This window comes from Patagioenas fasciata, chromosome 1, assembly GCF_037038585.1.
Source record: "Patagioenas fasciata isolate bPatFas1 chromosome 1, bPatFas1.hap1, whole genome shotgun sequence".
NCBI classification, from domain to species: domain Eukaryota; kingdom Metazoa; phylum Chordata; class Aves; order Columbiformes; family Columbidae; genus Patagioenas; species Patagioenas fasciata.
Window position 1 is genome coordinate 15,819,255 of NC_092520.1, and position 17,199 is coordinate 15,836,453.

General features: G+C 40.1%; 1 protein-coding gene across 1 annotated transcript in view; it reads right to left on the reverse strand.

Annotated features, from left to right (window-relative positions):
• Positions 1–2,091: 2,091 nt before the first annotated feature.
• The window catches only part of TRPC6 (transient receptor potential cation channel subfamily C member 6), a 99,023-nt gene continuing 83,915 nt past the window's right edge, over positions 2,092–17,199 (reverse strand). The window contains exons 9-12 of the mRNA XM_065832120.2: positions 16,083–16,286; positions 8,477–8,560; positions 6,554–6,629; positions 2,092–5,072 (exon numbers count right to left, since the gene is read on the reverse strand). Of these exons, the coding sequence (XP_065688192.1) occupies positions 4,921–5,072; positions 6,554–6,629; positions 8,477–8,560; positions 16,083–16,286 (516 nt within the window). The 3' untranslated portion in view covers positions 2,092–4,920. The remainder of the gene's footprint in view (positions 5,073–6,553; positions 6,630–8,476; positions 8,561–16,082; positions 16,287–17,199) is intronic.

A 17,199-nucleotide genomic window follows, 5' to 3' on the forward strand; every position in this document is an offset into this window, starting at 1 on the left:
CCAAAGAAGAGAGTCTGGTCCCATCCTCCTGATACCCAGCCTTTAGATATTTATAAGTGTAAATAAGATCCCCTCTCAGCTTCTCTTCTCCACACTGAACAGACCCAGCTCTCTCAGTCTCTCCTCATAAGAAAGATGCTCGAGGCCCCTAATCATCTTTGTAGCTCTCTGCAGGACTCCCTCCAGTAATTCCTTGTCCTTCTTAAACTGAGGAGCCCAGAAATGAACACACTATTCCAGATGTGGTCTCACCAGGGCAGACTAGATGGGCAGAATTATCTCCCTCAACATGCTGGTCACTTTTCTTACTGTACTCCAGATTCCATTGGCCCTCTTGGCCACGGGGGCACATTGCTGAATAATGGCCGTGCTGTGGTCAAAAAAGAACTACCAGGTCCTTCTCCACAACGCTGCTTTCCAGCAGGTCATCCCCTGACCTGTACTGGTGCCTGGCGTTATTCCTTCCCAGGTCCAGGACCCTACATTTGCCCTTGTTGAATTTCATCAGGTTCTTCTCTGCCCAGTCCTCCAGCTTGTCCAGGTCTCGCTGAATGACAGCACAGTCATCTGGTGTGTCAGCCCTTCCTCACAGTTTGGTACCATCAGCTAACTTGCTGAGGGTGCACTCAGTCTCTTCATCCAGGTCACTGAGTAACAGGTTGAACAGGACTGGACTTTAACACTGGACCCCGTGGAACTCCCACTAACTGCAGGCCTCCAAACAGACTTTGCACCCTTTGAGCTCTGCCATCCAGCCAGTCCATGATCCATCTCAGTGATGGATCATTCATCATCTCTGGTGGATGAGCTGGATTCTTCTGGAGACTGGTCAGATCCTGCCCCTCTCAATGACTGGCCTCATTGGTTCAAGTGCTTCCAAGTAGATGAGAATTTGTGATGGCTCATGGCACTGCAGTGCTCATTTCTGCAAGCTGGGACTCTTTACACTTCATTATAAACATTGGTAACAGCTACAGTGGCTGCTTCAAAGTAATTGAAGAGAAATGGTTACTTCTACTACACAACTCACCTGGGACACTTGTCAACCTGAAGACAGGTCTTTGTTTCTACCCACTGAAAGTTTAGATGAGCTCAGATGCAGACGTCTTCGTGGCCCGCATCTAAAACCAGATGGACGTGTAGATCTTACTTCTAAACACAATAGGATTCCTTGGCTTGGCTTGGCAATGCTCTCAAATAAGGTGCAAGACAGCAGGTTTTAACTTGGAATATCCGAGTCTGTATTTGAAACCCTGTAGCTCTTACTCGGACCTGTTACAGTAAATCTTGAATACCTGAAGCTTGCACTGCAGTATTACTCTCCAATATCTGCAGTCCTCCATGATGCATAAAGCTTCTTCCCAATAGCCAAGCATGATTCAGTTTCATCAAGAATAACGAGAGAAACCTTTGGGCAAAGCTTTGTTGGTTTGGGGATTTTCTTACTGCATTTTCTTCTGTTCCAAATTTAAGTCCTTCTATATTTTTTTTTAGTGTAACATGTTTGTATTAACAGAAAGGAAAATGCCTAAAAGTTGAAAGATTATACTCATCATGTCTCATAACTCAAGCTTAAGAAATATTCAGGGAAAAAAAAATTAAAAGCAAATATTTCTTCATAGTAGGTCTGGTTTAGATGTCAAAACTGCTGCTGTGGCAACTGTGAATTGCTGAGCTCCAAAAATGAATAAGTTTTAAAGAAATAACTAAGAAAGACTATCTTGTTTTTCTAATAATTCACAAAAAAATCTGGAGATGGTTTCTTAAAGTTATATCAATCTTTTCTTATCAGAAACCAGAAGGAGAACTATGTCGTATACAAGTTATCTGCTGCCTACTACAGATCTTCTGAAACATCTAGTATCACAGTCACAGCAGACAAAATACTTGTCCTTGAGTCTAATCAAGTATGAAAAGACCTTTGCTCCCTCTGTTAAACTTTGGTTTTGTACTAGTCTTACTAGCAAATTAAAGTATTTTACCGTTATTTGTCTTGCTGCTGTCTTCCAAATTAGAGCAGCCAAACGTTTCCAGCGAAGAACCAACATGTTCATACAATGTATCACAAAGGTATTTTGAGTCTGGTGCATTTAATTTTTTTAATCAGAATAATATATTTGGTTTTGTGCTCATTTTAAATACTACATTGCTTGTCACACTACATTTAGCAATAGACCTCTTCAAATATATTTAACAAATTGTTCCATGAGTAATAACTACATATAAAATATCTTCATTGAATTAAAAAAATCCATATGCATTTTCTTCATGAAATACAATATATACATTATGATCTTATAGTTTTAAGGTAAGTCAAAATTTAGGCTTAAACAAATTCACAGTGTCCATTTTACCTCTGTAATAAAAATCCTCACTTTAAAAGTGCCTGGATCTTAAACTGTGTTTCCTCACATTTGGTTTATGGAGACTGAAGCTTTTACCATCATCCAGCACTAGACCACAGATTGAAATTGTCCATTACAATGACCAGAAATAAAGACTTTTGATTACTGAAAGTGAACTTTGACTGCCCTTACTACCTCAAGTTCCGACCAACAGAAGACCTGTTTTGAGCAGTATGGCCTCTAACGTGGTCACCCAACAGAGCTGCAGTAAGTGCTCACCGCTTCAGAAAACCAGGCACAAAATGCTCAAGCAGGAACTCAAAACTGGTGGGTGGCCAGTCCTGGCCAGGGGAGATGGGCAGGAACCATCCAGGAGCGAAAAGCAGTGAAGTCAGTGTCATGCTGCCCTCCAGCCCGAGGCCACCACAACTGCCTTTGTCTTCCACGCAATGGCTGCCACAGAAACCGGAGTGTTTCTGCAAAGAGCAGCCAGCTGGGTCACCTCAGGGCCCGCAGCACGCCCTGTTGATCTCCGCAGGAAACACTGCAGGTTATGAGGTAATGCTTTCTCATGATCAAAGGTGAGTTATGGAATCAGCTCATTGTTTTTTCAGGCCAGCACACTGTGGTTTTAACATACACTGCTCTACTACCTTTCAAAATTTCACTTCTCTTCCCTCAGAGGAAGAAGTTTTAAAATTTCTAAACCCTGAGTTCATTATACCCGAGGCCCACAGGACAGGGATTGTCCCACACGCTCCATGTTTGGCTGGATTAATGGGCCAAGCATGAGGCTGAGCAGTCCCCACAAATCACAACAAACCCCCGGGGCAGGCCGACCTCCAGAGCTTCCACTGCTCTGCAGGCAGGACACAGCCCCTCGCCTCCACCTGTCTTAACGTGATTTCAAAACCTGCTCTAATACTATTTTATTTTTCCCTGAAAATATACAGTGACTTCACCTACAATTTTTTAAAAAGGACTACCAGTAAATTCAGCTAGAAATTAATCTAAACCAAATAAGTTTAAACGGGAGAGGCAGAAACATTCTGATACATTCCACAATAAATTAGTTTCACAAAGGTAATTTAAAATCAATTACTGACCACCCATTTTCAGCCTTGTTTCCTAAACATACAAGGCTTCTACAGGTGCATTATACATCTTGATGTTCTTGTTAGAATTTTTTTACAGCCCTTTCACTAATTTCAACCAAGCTTGAAAAAGAGCAGAGATCCTCAATGTCATACATGCTTCTAACAGTCCCAGAATTGGTGACTGACACAAGAAAGAAACCCAAATTACTGTATGAGAGGGAAAAATTAAATGGAATTTAGCCTGAAACCATCTGACTGTCCTGCATAGACACATTAGCTGGCCAGTCACACAAGTATCAGAGAGACATGGCATGGGCCACCTCTTCTCCAGTTAAACAGGAGACATAGAACAAGCATTGCAGTGGGCAAGGGGGAAGCATTGGAGGCTTCTGCTGATGACATGGAGGAATACAGCACAGGAGCTGAGCTTTCTCTGGTGATAAAAAAGGAGAAGGGATGCAAATCCAAAGAAGATGAAATTGCATGACCTTTTGGAACAACATGTTTTTGTTTGCTATGGATAGATCAGAACAAAATTCAATTATTTACACAAGTTTAACTGTGGAGAAACATGGTCACCGATGCATGACAGTCCCAGAATTCAATAGTGTTGCACCTAACATTTTAGTATCTTCCATCTTAAATAAACATGTTACCAGCTTTACACTCAGACCCCTGCCCTGCAGTTTGCTACTTTTAGTTCAAGACATAGAAGCTGGAGAACTTGCGAATGCTGCAACAGATTAGAACTTCAGGCATTAATTATTTCGGATTAAAGAAGTTTTCTTCAGGTCTCACCAATAGCTTTGCAATAAACCTCATGAAAAATATTTCTTTCTTAATGCACTAACTCCCATTGGAACCGAGGTATCTTTCAGGATAGTCCAGCAGTGACAGAGGTTGGGAAAAGTGTAACACAGTTCTTTGAGTATTCTGATATCTACATCTTGAAGGAAATGTTCAAATAAATTACTTTAATATCCTACACATTTTTAAGAAAGGCAGCTAACTTTTTTGGGTTTTTTTGACAGTTGGGAATGCTTGAAAAATTAAATAGCTTTTGACATAAATATGTAAAAGCCTGGAATTTTCCTCTTCTGCTTCACTAAAATACATGTAAGAATGTCTACAAAAGAAAATTTGCAAAAATAACCAGTTAATGTAGAGAAAGTTTAGATTTATGCTTTTAATCGTTCATGACTGGGCTTATCAAGATTCCATTGGAATTTTAAAGGAGATAAATTGAATATTAAAATAGTCTCAAATTAACTCTTCCTCAGCAGGTAAAGACAAATGTCTTTACTCAAGCGGTATCTCCTCCCTACTGCAGACTGAGAGGATTTGCCACTGTGTTTTTCAATAAAGAGCTGGAATAATCTAATATCTGAATCTGTTGTAGAAATGTTAGACTTCAGAAAAACAGAAATATGGCTTTAAGTGAATCGTTAATGTTCTGTTGCATTTCTTAAACAAATAGGTTATCTCTTGCTTTCTTCTTCCTTAGAGTTAATTGACAGTTTTTCCCCAAGCTTCCTTATAAGTTCTGCCAGGTCTTCAGAATTTTGGGATTTTTCCTCAAGGAGTTCATACCGGAGACTTGAGATGTCTTGTTTAATTTCCTTCAGTTCACCTGTAACAGACGTTAGAAGATCACACTACTAAGAAACATAGGGAAAAAAAAAAAAACAAAAAACAGTATATCCAAGTATCTCACAGTTATCACCCGTTCTCTCTGTATGTCTTTGTTGAAACAGGAAATGTGCATGAGAAAAAATGTGTGAGAGATCACATCAGTTCACAAAACTCAAATGATCTGTTAGATGGAAGCTGCTGTTCTGCTGCAAGAGAGGTCATACAATCATAGTATCATTTAGGTTGGAAAAAACCTTTAAGATCATCAAGTCCAGCCATTAATCTAGCACTGCCAAGTCCACCACTAATCCAAGTCCCTAAACATCACTTCTACATGTCTTCTAAACATCTCCAGAGATGGTGATTCCACCATTTCTGTAGGCAGCCTGTTCCAGTGCTTCACAACCATTTCTGTGAAGAAATTTTTTCCTAATATCCAATCTGAACCTTCCTTGGTGCAACTGAATCCATTTCTTCTCCTCCTATCACTTGCTACTTGGGAGAAAAGACCAACACCCTCCATGCTACAACCTCCTTTCAGGTAGTTGTAGACAGCGATAAGGTCTCCACTCAGCCTCCTTTTCTCCAGGCTGAACAGCCTCAGTTCCCTCAGCTGTTCCTCATCAGACTTGTGCTTCAGGCTCCTCATCAACTTTGTTGCCCTTCTCTGAACTCTCTCCAGCACCTCAATGTCTTTCTTGTAGTGAGGGGCCCAAAACTGAACACAGGATTCAAGGTGGGGCCTCAGCAGTGCTGAGTACAGTGTGATGATCACTTCCCTGGTCCTGCTGGCCACACTATTCCTGATACAAGCCAGGATGCTGTTGGCCTTTATGGCCACCTGGGCACACTGCTGGGTCATGTTCAGCTGCTGTCAACCAACACCCCCAGATCCTTTTCTGCAGATAATGCAAATCAGGGGGTCCTGAGTCCTCCTGGCCAGCAACAAAGCCTCTCACTGTCCAAAAGAGAGCAGTCCTCTTCTTTTCCTGCTGCACTTAGTGTCTTTCCAGCATCAGGGGGTGCAAACAGATGCGAACATTTCTGCGAAGTACATTCACTAGCTGTTTTCAGCTAATAAATCACACACCAAAAAAAGCTGAAGCATGTGTATCCCCATATATGAATCTCTAATAAGAACACATAACCCACACATGGGAGAATTCATTTGGGAGTGCCCCAAACCAGTTGCTGCCATTAAATGCAGCCTCACCATGGGAAATGCATGAGCATTACTAGAAATATAGCAACACTTTCCACAAGAAGTCATCAGATCGGTGATAGTTTCTGATGGCACAGCAGAGACAGAATGTCATATCTATTCCTTAACTTCAATTTCATGTTAATTTTACATCTTGCACTTGTAAACATGCCAAGTATTTTGGAAACTTTTTTTTCAAGTGTCATATGTAACCACTTTAATTAGTTTGTTTTGATTCTCTGATTAGAGATAAACATACTATTCATCAGCATACTCACCTTCATTGACTTCATCACTTTCCTTATCTATCTGAGCTTTCAGTACATATCTTTTAATGAGACGCTTCATTATTTTCTGCAGAGAAAAAAGAAAAAAAGTTTCCTTAGTTGGACTTTCTAGTACTGCTGTGACAGTTCAAAATATGAGCTCTGCTACCTTCTGTTGCATTCAGACATTTCAGTGTAGGGCTCGCCCGGTTAAATGAATATAATGCAAAAATCTCTGTTTTCATCTACAGTAGATACTTAAACTTCATGATTTTGCACATATATGTACATGAAAGTTAGAAAACCTAACACACCTTATGAATGTTATAATTCACGAAGCTTAACCTACAACTGGAGTCTACGAAAATGACTAATACAGTTGCTGCTTTGATCTCCACGTGAAACCACCCAGCCTTTATTGCTACCGAATGAAATGCCCCTGACTAGTGGTGTTAATTGCTAAACCCTTTTGCCATCAGTTAATTTTAATCTATTTTTATATGATATTCGATTACTTATCTTCTCCCAATGTCAGACTTAGAGAAAATGGGACCCATAATTCTGAGTCATTTAAGCATCTCAGTTGGGACTCATCTAATCAAATGCAAATATTTTCTTATGTAAATATGCCTATCTGTGGTAGTTACCTTTAATTCCCTTTATGGATAGAAAAAGCAAACCTGAGAGCACAGTTCATCTCAGACAGTTCAAATTGATCAAATAAATCACACCATTAGAATGACTGCCCTCTCTGCCAATAACAAGAGGAACCTAGGCCAGTAAATTTAGATGTAAATTTTACCTTTTCAGGAAAAATTAATTCTGCTCCTGATTCTCCCATTAGTTCAAATTACTCAAATTAGAACAAGATATCTAATTACCTTTGAGGACTTATTTTCCTATCTTGCAGTTTAATATTTTCATATGATGTAACCCATGACAACACAATAATGTTTCTTTTTCAGTACAAGGTAGAAAAAAGGTTTATGTGTCTGCTTTTGTCTCCACAGTAACAGACCTGACTAGAGGTGGTTGTGAAACATCCCAGATTAGTGGTTCCAGACCATTGTTACAGTCATGCTTGCGAGATCAGCAGCTGTATTGTTTATTCTAATAATCCAAGAATGTTTCAAATACAAAGCCACACATCCTCATGTTTATGGGATAAATTCGTAATCTTAATATCTATCACTGACCTATAATGAAATTGTCTGTGGAAAAGGGAGGCTTTGGAGTAGATTTGTGCAGACACTGTATAAGAGTGAAGCAGAGCTAGCCTGTCTTATGGTTAAAAAAGGCTTACTTATTTTCTTTCTGCTTTTTCACTCAGATGATCTTGTTTTATCGTCCCGGCAGCTCTTGCTTGTTCCTTCCCACCTGCTCTGTAGTATTACAGGGAGGAAAGGAGGACCCTCTGGACCAGAATAGCTGAGCTCTATGTGGACTGTGCTGGGTCTCTTTATACTTAACTGCACAAAGATGCACTGCAGTTGTTTAGAGGCAAAGAATAAACAGACTGTATTGATAGCATAAAGGCTGAAAGATATTTGCAGTGTTTGGGATATTAAAATATAGAGACATGGCACAATAAGCTGAGCTGCTTCAGCAGAAGGAATGGGAAAATCTTGTGTTTCTTTTTTGTTTTCTTAATTTGCACTGAGCAGTTGAAGACTCAACCTGTCTTTAAAATTAAAAATATTTTTCTAGCACTTTAAAATATTGCACTATAAGAATAGCATTTAAGAAACAAAGAGGAGAGGAAAAAACACCCTTTGATTGTACTGCAAATATCTAAATCACTGCATTTGTCTCTGATACATACAAGGTCTGTGCATTTATTCTTGATTCATGTTGTTTAATATAAATTCAAAACTGTCCTTATGCTGTCGGTCTGCCAGTTCTACTAATTCAGTTTGAAAATAAACTGTTTTTTACCTGGTATTGCCTTGGAGGATTGTTTAAACTGTTTAAGTGAATTTCATCTGAGCTTCTTATACTCGATTGCTTCCTTTGTCCAAGCTGAAATGGAAATGTTATTTATAGTACAAATTAAACAGAAGAACAATATGGTTTAATTAGCTTATGCATATATCATATGACAGAACATTAACTGTTAAGCTCAATTTGGGGAGTATTAAGTTACGGTGATAAAGTTCTCGTACCTGTGTAGAATTTCATCACAAGAGATGGAGCAAACCCTTTCAGACTGTGATGCTGGAAAGCAAGAACTGAGAGGTTTTCTCCCTTTACTCTGCGTCTCACCTGCTCCTCACAGGCCCAGGGGACCAGAGCAGAGCAGCCACATCCCTGTGGACCTTCCCTTGCTCCTCTGGTGTGTGGGAGTGGGTTCCACCTCAGGAGAAGGCAGCTTTGTAGGCAACGGAGGAGGGAGAGTCAGGGCAGGGTGTGGGAGAAGCCAAGGAAGGAGAGGTGACTCCATTGCCCCTTTCTTTCATAGCATTTGTCTGTAATTAATGTGACCGCCACTACCACAAAATACATGAGAAGTTTGCTCCTCCCCTCACTTGCACTTATGGCTGATTGTAACTGGTTATGCAGTTTGTGCCAGGGACCACAATATTATCAACTGACATTTTTGAGTAGCACCTTCTTTACTACACATGCTGAAAGGAAAGGGCATCACTCCCTGATGAAACACCAAGCACGCAGTCTGCAGGCTTCATTACCGATTTACATCTTTGAGAGGGACTAAAGCATCACAAAATGGTGAACTGAGAGTCAAGCTGAGTGACTTGACTGCAGTAAGAACGAAGAGCAACTGCCAAACCATAATAAATGATTTTACATTAGATTGATCATGGGGCCAGTTCAATGAGCAGTAGCACAAGAAAAATAAAAAAGTGAAAAATAGAAAATGATTTGTCTGGATGAGGAATAAGTGGGACTGTCACTAAAAAGTCAGTCCTCTGTAATTACACATAGTCCAGTAAAATTGTTACTGTTTTAAACCACGGGCTATCATTGCAGTGTCTTGGATCCTGTGGGATCATGTTTCCAATTAATATAAAACTTACACTGATTTTGGAATTTAGATTTTTCTTTAGAAAGGTATGTGTGTCTATATACATATACTTTTAAAAGCATTATATATCTATTCAGACTATGTTTCTTTGACCAAGTAAAAACAATGATAGGAGATATAAAGTAATATATAAATAGATTTATGAATAATAAATATTTATCGCTAACATGTAAACCTGAATTTGGATGGAAATGGCATTAAAGATGTATAAAAAGGGCAAGTTATTGTTGCTTTTTCTTGCTTGAATAAAGCTACCTTAAATGTTTTGAACATATTTTAGAAAACAGAAGTTTATCTAAATGTCTTAAACTATGCATCTGTGTTTACACAACAGTTTAAACACTATGTCTTCCAGGATTTTAGAACTAATAATACTCTCTTGGCCCTCACCTTTACTACTAGATTAAAAGAGAAAACCAATCTCCCTCCTTTTTCAGCTCCTGGTTTCCTAATGCACTTTTTTTTTTTTTTTTTAAATAATGTAGTAGCACTCTGCTTTTTTTGAACAGAATAAGGTACTTCTAATTAACTACAGGCTGCACCTTGAAAGTTGGCAGGTAAATCAGGTAAATCAGAAGTGTGTAACTTCATTAAATCTGCCTATGAGTAACAGTAAAAGGAGAGTATTGCACATTGCTGAACGACCACTTGGTGGCAGAGATGGCCAAGATTTCATGATAACTTCATTTTTACACAAAATTTTTAAACTCCCTTTAATCTTCACACCGATGGCTTTTTCCTCTCCCAAGAATTACCACTATAGTAAACTCAGCCTGTCACATTAATGACTGAACTATAATTCATATTTTAAGTTAATATATATTGAACATCTGCACATGAGTAACTGGAAGGGAAAATAAATGTAATTTAAATAAAACAATTATATAAATCCAAACAAACAAAAAAATCTCCTCCAGGAGTGTTGTGTAAAGGAAGAAATGCAGCATACCTGGAGTTGCACTTAGAAAACACCTTCCTCTATAAACTTGTTTCTCATTCTCTCGTTTTCTAGTATTATTTAAAATTCGATGAAATCAGAATAGTAATGTAATCAGCCCAGCTGTCTTGTGTAGCACTTTTTAAACATCTTAAAATCCAGTTTTAAGAAGCAGCTGAGAACTTGGAATGCCAGTAAATTGTACCGGCTTGGACCAGAATTGTGGGTTCCCAGAAAACAACTCAGTTTGTACTCACTTGTGACAATTTGAAAATTTCAGAAATGTTGTTTTATACTAGGAAAGTAAAAGTTAAGTTTTTTATTATTATTATTTGAGTGAGGGTTTAAAACTATTTCAATAATTAGTTGTTCCTTATTTCTATTCTGAAGGACCATGTTTTAAGAAAAAGACTTAAATACACCATCTGCCACAATTTGCTTTCAGCTCAGGAAGATGAACAAATTCTATGACTCTTGAACTATAAAATTTCTCATTCACAAGGCAATTTTTCAATTTAGAATAAAACTCAAAGTGGGTTTCTTTAAAACTCTCTTTTTTCATGTATTTCTCCCCTTTTTTGGTTTGAGTTTCTTGTTCACTTGATGTTTAAAACACCAATGTGTTAACATTTCTGGGTACTGCCCTGCAATGTCTTCTACCAGTGAACTTTTAGTGTTCTCCCAAGTAGGACTTGCACCAGAGCACCTGGTTCTCTTCTGAGGCACTGTTTGGCAACTGGAATGGTCTGGGGGCAATAGGTTACAGCAATGCTACTACATGAATAGGGGCAAGCCATTCCTGAACTGGGTAAGCTCCCTGTCACCTCTAATTTACTAGCACAGCCACAGCCACCAAGTCCTGGGTCTGGTCTTAACAAATCTTTAATCTTTCTCTTATCCCAGCCAAGGGAGGTGATTGTCCTGCTCTGCTCTGTACTGGTGCGGCCTCATCAGGAGCACTGTATGCAGGTCTGAGCACCATAGGATAAAAAAGATCTAAAGCTACTGGAGAGCATCCAGAAGAGGACTATAAAGTCAGCGAAGGGATTGGAGTGGAAACTGTATGAGGAGCAGCTAAAATCACGTGGTTTGTTCAGCCTGGAGAAGAGGAGATGGAGGGGAGACCTCATGGTGGCTACAGCTTCCTCACAAGGGGAGGAGGAGGGGCAGGTGCTGATTTCTTTGGTGACCAATGACAGAACCCAAGGGAACAACAGGAAGATGTGCCAGGGGAGGTTTAGGTTGGACATTAGGAAAAGGTTCTTCACCCAGAGGGTGCTGGAGCACTGGAACAGGCTCCCCAGGGAGGTGTCACGGCCCCAAGCCTGACAGTGTTCAAGAAGAGACTGGACAACACCCTCAGACACGTGGTGTGAACTGTGGAGTTGTCATATGCAGGGACAGGAGTTGGACTCGATGATCCCTGTGGGTCCTTCCGACTCAGGACATTCTAAGTAATGCTGCTTATTATTCTAAGATTCGGGTAAAGTCAGCTCCACAGTATGTGGTGGTCCGAAAGGTAAGTAAAAATGTAATCATCTGGCAATATGAGCCACTATGCTGCAAAAGCTGAGGAATTAATAGATATGACTCAGCTGCTCTATGTTTTCCAACATAAAAGCTTTTTTTTTTTTTTTGTAATTTGATTTTTTGATTTGCAGTTTTATAGCTTCTTTGGCTGGGGAGTAAGTGCATCTCATTTAGTGTTAATTATACTACAATCTGCAGCAAGTGGAAAGCATTAATATTTGAAGACTAAAAATTAATTCAGGGCTAGTAAAAAATTCTGATAAACCATGGCTGCATCCTCACAGCTCTCTTTCAGAGGCACTGCTGTAAAAGCAGACACTACTGTAACTGTTTTACCTAGAACTGGTAATTATTACACTTTCTAGCCATATGAATTGCTAGTCATATAATTTTGGAAAGGAATGATAAGAATCCAGCTTTGCTCCTTCGGGTGCAAGAATGCGATTTTTAAGAATACCTGTTTTATGGGAACATGAATTTCATTTTAAAAAGTTATTAAAAATAAGCTTCTAACTTACATATGTGCTTCTCAAAGTCACAAATTAAGTGAATTAGGAAAAAAAAAATCCTTTGTTTTTTTGTTTTTCACCATCGCTCAATTTAAAGTTTACATGCATATCCTTGAAGTCATGATTTTTCAGTGATGACTTTATCATTTTTGGAAGTAAGGAAATCGGTTTGTATCAAGCAGCTTGATGAAAAGTTTTGCAAACGTCAGAGTCATCAAAAACTTCAGCAAATGTGGCATCACCTCTCTTGGGTCTTAAATACATTAGGATTACATTTCAAGTTAATAACAATCTTGACTTTGATGACAGTTCCTTTAATATCTGTTTGTTTTTATAGACTATTATGAACTTAACCAGAGGCAGAAGCTTGTCAGAGACAAATTTTCCCCTTCAGCTCCATGTTTTCCTTCTAGGATTGCAACCAGCTTCTTTTCTTTTTTACTCCTCAACTGACACCTGTGATGGAAAAAGCGCTTCTCACATTGGTGACAGAGAGCTGACAGATGCATGTAATTTCTCTACTGACCCTCAGCCTACTGACTCTTGACTATAGACTCAAGAACTCCAAACCTTGAAGGCCTCTGCTCAGACTACTGCCTGTTTTAACAAAGATCCTTCCACATTACAAAGTTCCACAAATGACACATTTGATTCTGCCACCATGACAAATCTGTCATTTTTGTGTGTGTGAATGTTACCATATGCTCACCTTTCTACTCACTACATCTCATCAGTTGTCTTGCAAAGCTTTTCTTTCCTAAGGTGTTACACTCGTGCTAGTCTTTACACTTCCAATACCACCTTACACCATGCGCTGTGCCCCCTGTTCTCCTAAAGCAAATAATTTAATTTATACCAAGACACTGCAGGAAAAACAGACTGACTACGAACTCTTTAAATAAGCCCATGGGATACAGCAAAGAATCAACTCAAGTGTTTTTACTGTACTTGTCATGTAAATAAGAGAGAACAGACCACTTTAAAATAAAAGCAAGCTGCCTTCTCAATGCAAGCAGAGACAGGCTACAAAGGGGGAATTTAGAAACTGTGCCCAGGCATGTGAAGGTGGTGGAAGAAAAGCCAAAGCTCACCTTAAGCTGACATTTGCAAGGGCAGTAAGAAGAGCTTTGACTCCCACAATAGCAGTATATGGATGAACAAGGGAAAGGTGGGCCTGTGGGGCACAGGTAAGGCTGAAAGACTTGATGTCTTCTCTGCCTCGTGCTTCACCAACAGTTTGCAAGGTCTATGTGTTTAGTGAAGGGGTTTGAGGAGAACAACCAGTCATGGAAGAGGGTCAAGCCAGCTGTTACTTGAGAGAACTTGACCCAGACAAGTTCACTGGGCCTAATGGGTTGCATCCACGGATGCTGAGAGAGCAGATAAAGTCTTTGCAAACACGCTATCATTTTTTAAAAGATCACGGAGATTGAGTGAGGTCCCCAAAAGCTGGTGAAAGACAAATGCCAAACTCATTTTCAAAAAGGCCAAAAATAGTTATCTGGGCCACTCAAGCTCATTTTGGTAACTGGTGAAATAATGGACTGAGTCCTCTTGGAGCATATTTCTGGGCACATGGAAGAGCAGATGGTGACTGGGAACAGTATCCTAGAGTATTCTTGTACTCAAATTAGCATGTTACTGTCCGGATGGGTGGACAACTAGATGGGCAAAATTGTGGCTGGATGGCTGGGCTTAGAGGGTTGGACAGGGGTTTTGTCCTGGGACTTGCCCTTTTAAATATCTTTATCAACAAATCCAAATGAGAGCTAGAAGAAACAACTTTTTCTCCATGAGGGGCAGTCAGACCGTGGCACATGCTGACCAAAGAGGTTCTGCAGTCTTCATCCCTGGAGGTTTTCAAGGCCAGACTGGATGAAGCCCTCAGCAACCCGGGCTGATCTGAGGTGACCCTGCAGTGAGCAGGGGTTGGACCAGAGACCTCCTCAAGTCTCTCCTGGCCTGAATTATTCTCTCATTCTTTGACAGGAAGAAGGAAGAACTGTAAATTTACAATAGTATTTTTGGACTGATTACAGGTGTAGACAGATATTTATCCTTGGTGTCATCTCAAGGCATATCAGGGATAAGAGGGTCATTAGGGGCAGTCAGCATGGCTTCACCAAGGGTAAGTCATGCTTGACCAACCTCATAGCCTTTTATGAGAATGTAACAAGGTGGATGGATGATGGCAGAGCAGTGGATGTGGTCTACCTTGACTTCAGTAAAGCCTTTGACACAGTCCCTCACAGCATCCTCACAGCTAAATTGAGGAGGTGTGGTCTAGACAATCGAGTAGTGAGGTGGGTTGCAAACTGGCTTAAAGAGAGAAGCCAGAGAGTGGTGGTCAATGGTGCGGAGTCCAGTTGGAGGCCAGTATCTAGTGGAATGCCTCAGGGGTCAGTACTGGGGCCAATATTATTCAATATATTCATTAACGATTTACACGAGGGAATAGAGTGTACTATCAGCAAGTTTGCTGATGACACTAAGCTGGGAGGAGTGGCTGACACGCCAGAAGGCTGTGCTGCTATCCAGTGGGACCTGGACAGGCTGGAGAGTTGGGCCGGGGATAACCTGATGGAATTTAACAAGGGAAAGTGTAGAGTCTTGCATCTGAGCAGGAACAACCCCAGGTTCCAGTATAGGTTGGGGAATGACCCAGTGTAGGGGAAAGGGACCTGGGGGTCCTGGTGGACAACAGGATGACCATGAGCCAGCACTGTGCCCTTGTGGCCAGGAAGGCCAATGGCATCCTTGGGTGTATTACAAGGGGGGTGGGCAGTAGATCGAGAGAGGTCCTCCTTCTCCTCTACTCCGCCCTGGTGAGACCCCATCTGGAATATTGTGTCCAGTTCTGGGCCCCTCAGTTCAAGAAGGACAGGGAACTGCTGGAGAGGGTCCAGCGTAGGGCAACAAAGATGATTAAGGGAGTGGAGCACCTCCCTTATGAAGAAAGGCTGAGGGAGCTGGGTCTCTTCAGTTTGGAGAAGAGGAGACTGAGGGGTGACCTTATTAATGTTTATATATATATAAAGGGTGAGTGCCACGAGGATGGAGTCAGGCTCTTCTCAGTGGCAAACAATGATAGGACAAGGGGCAATGGGATCAAGCTGGAACACTAGAGGTTCCACTTAAATTTGAGAAAGAACTTCTTCTCAGTGAGGGTAACAGAGCACTGGAACAGGCTGCCCAGGGAGGTTGTGGAGTCTCCTTCCCTGGAGACATTCAAAGCCCGCCTGGACACATTCCTGTGCGACCTCACCTAGGCGTTCCTGCTCCAGCAGGGGGATTGGACTAGATGATCTTTTGAGGTCCCTTCCAATCCCAAACATACTGTGATACTGTGATACTGTGATATTTATATTTAAAAAATAAAGTAAGATTTTCAGCCTATATATGATGACTGACTTCAGTATGGACTAAGTATGTAGAGAAATTTACCAGAAAAAACAGGTCAAAAAGAAAAAGTAAGTTAAAATTGGACTTATGTTTTAAAATCAGCTGTCAGTATACAATTACCTTGTTCATCTCTGCATCTTCCTGAAAGCTTTTCTTTTGGCACAGAAATGGTTTAGAAATCAATTTTTTTATTCTGAGTAGGAGATACAGCAAAGATTTTGGGCTTGGCACTAAGTTGAAGGGTACTGGAAGAGTTCTGCCTTCTTCAAAGTAAGAAAACCAAAGCTTAGCCCTTGCAAATTTCCATTCTACATCAGCATCATCCTGTAAAGCAGAAACATGGCTATTAATACACTGTTAATACCATCTTGACTTTTGAAGATGCTCTAGCTAAACTTCACATGTGACTCGGATGTAATTGGCTGAAGTTAATCTCAAACAGATCAAGAACTTGTTTATAATCTGTGAAAACCAAATTGCAATGAATGGAACTGTTCTTACTAATCCATTTAAAATTATGCAATTACAGAAGAACAAAGTGGATTTGATTTAAACATTGGTTACTCAAGAATGATTGCTAATAATCCACAATACAGGATCACAAAGTCAGATCTCCTTCTTTGGTGCTCTTTGTAAACACTTTGGTAAGAAAGCAAGCTCTGACTTAAAAGAACATGATACAATGCCCAAGTTAAAGCTTCAAGGCAACACTCAAATTCATCAGCCAGGGCCTGACTGAGTAGTCGCTTGCTTGGAATACTGCCATGCTCAGTAAATAAAATGGAAAAATCCCCTGTTAACATAATAAAAATGCAAATCTCTCATATGAGACTACACCTCTAATTTCTTATCTTACTGGTCTCTTCTGCAGCAATTAGTTTATTATCTTTTTTGTGAAGAAGACATAGTATCGGAATTTTAAGTGTAAATTTTACTCATGACGTTTAAACACGACATTAAAAAAAGAGGTGATTCTTACCTAATTCCTTCCACTTGCTGGAATATATCATTAAATCAGGTATGCTATCATCACCATGGTTTACATTTAGCATTTACAATAGCCAAAACACTCACTTTATTCCTCCCTGTAAATTTCAAGAGGGTTTTCTGCAGAAAGGACTGACATCATGTTCAAGGACATGACTCAATATTGCTGTAGCTGTTTTTAGTTTTCAGTCAACAATTTTTTTCATTAACAGCCTGGTTTTTATTGCTCTGAATCTCACAGTTTATTCTG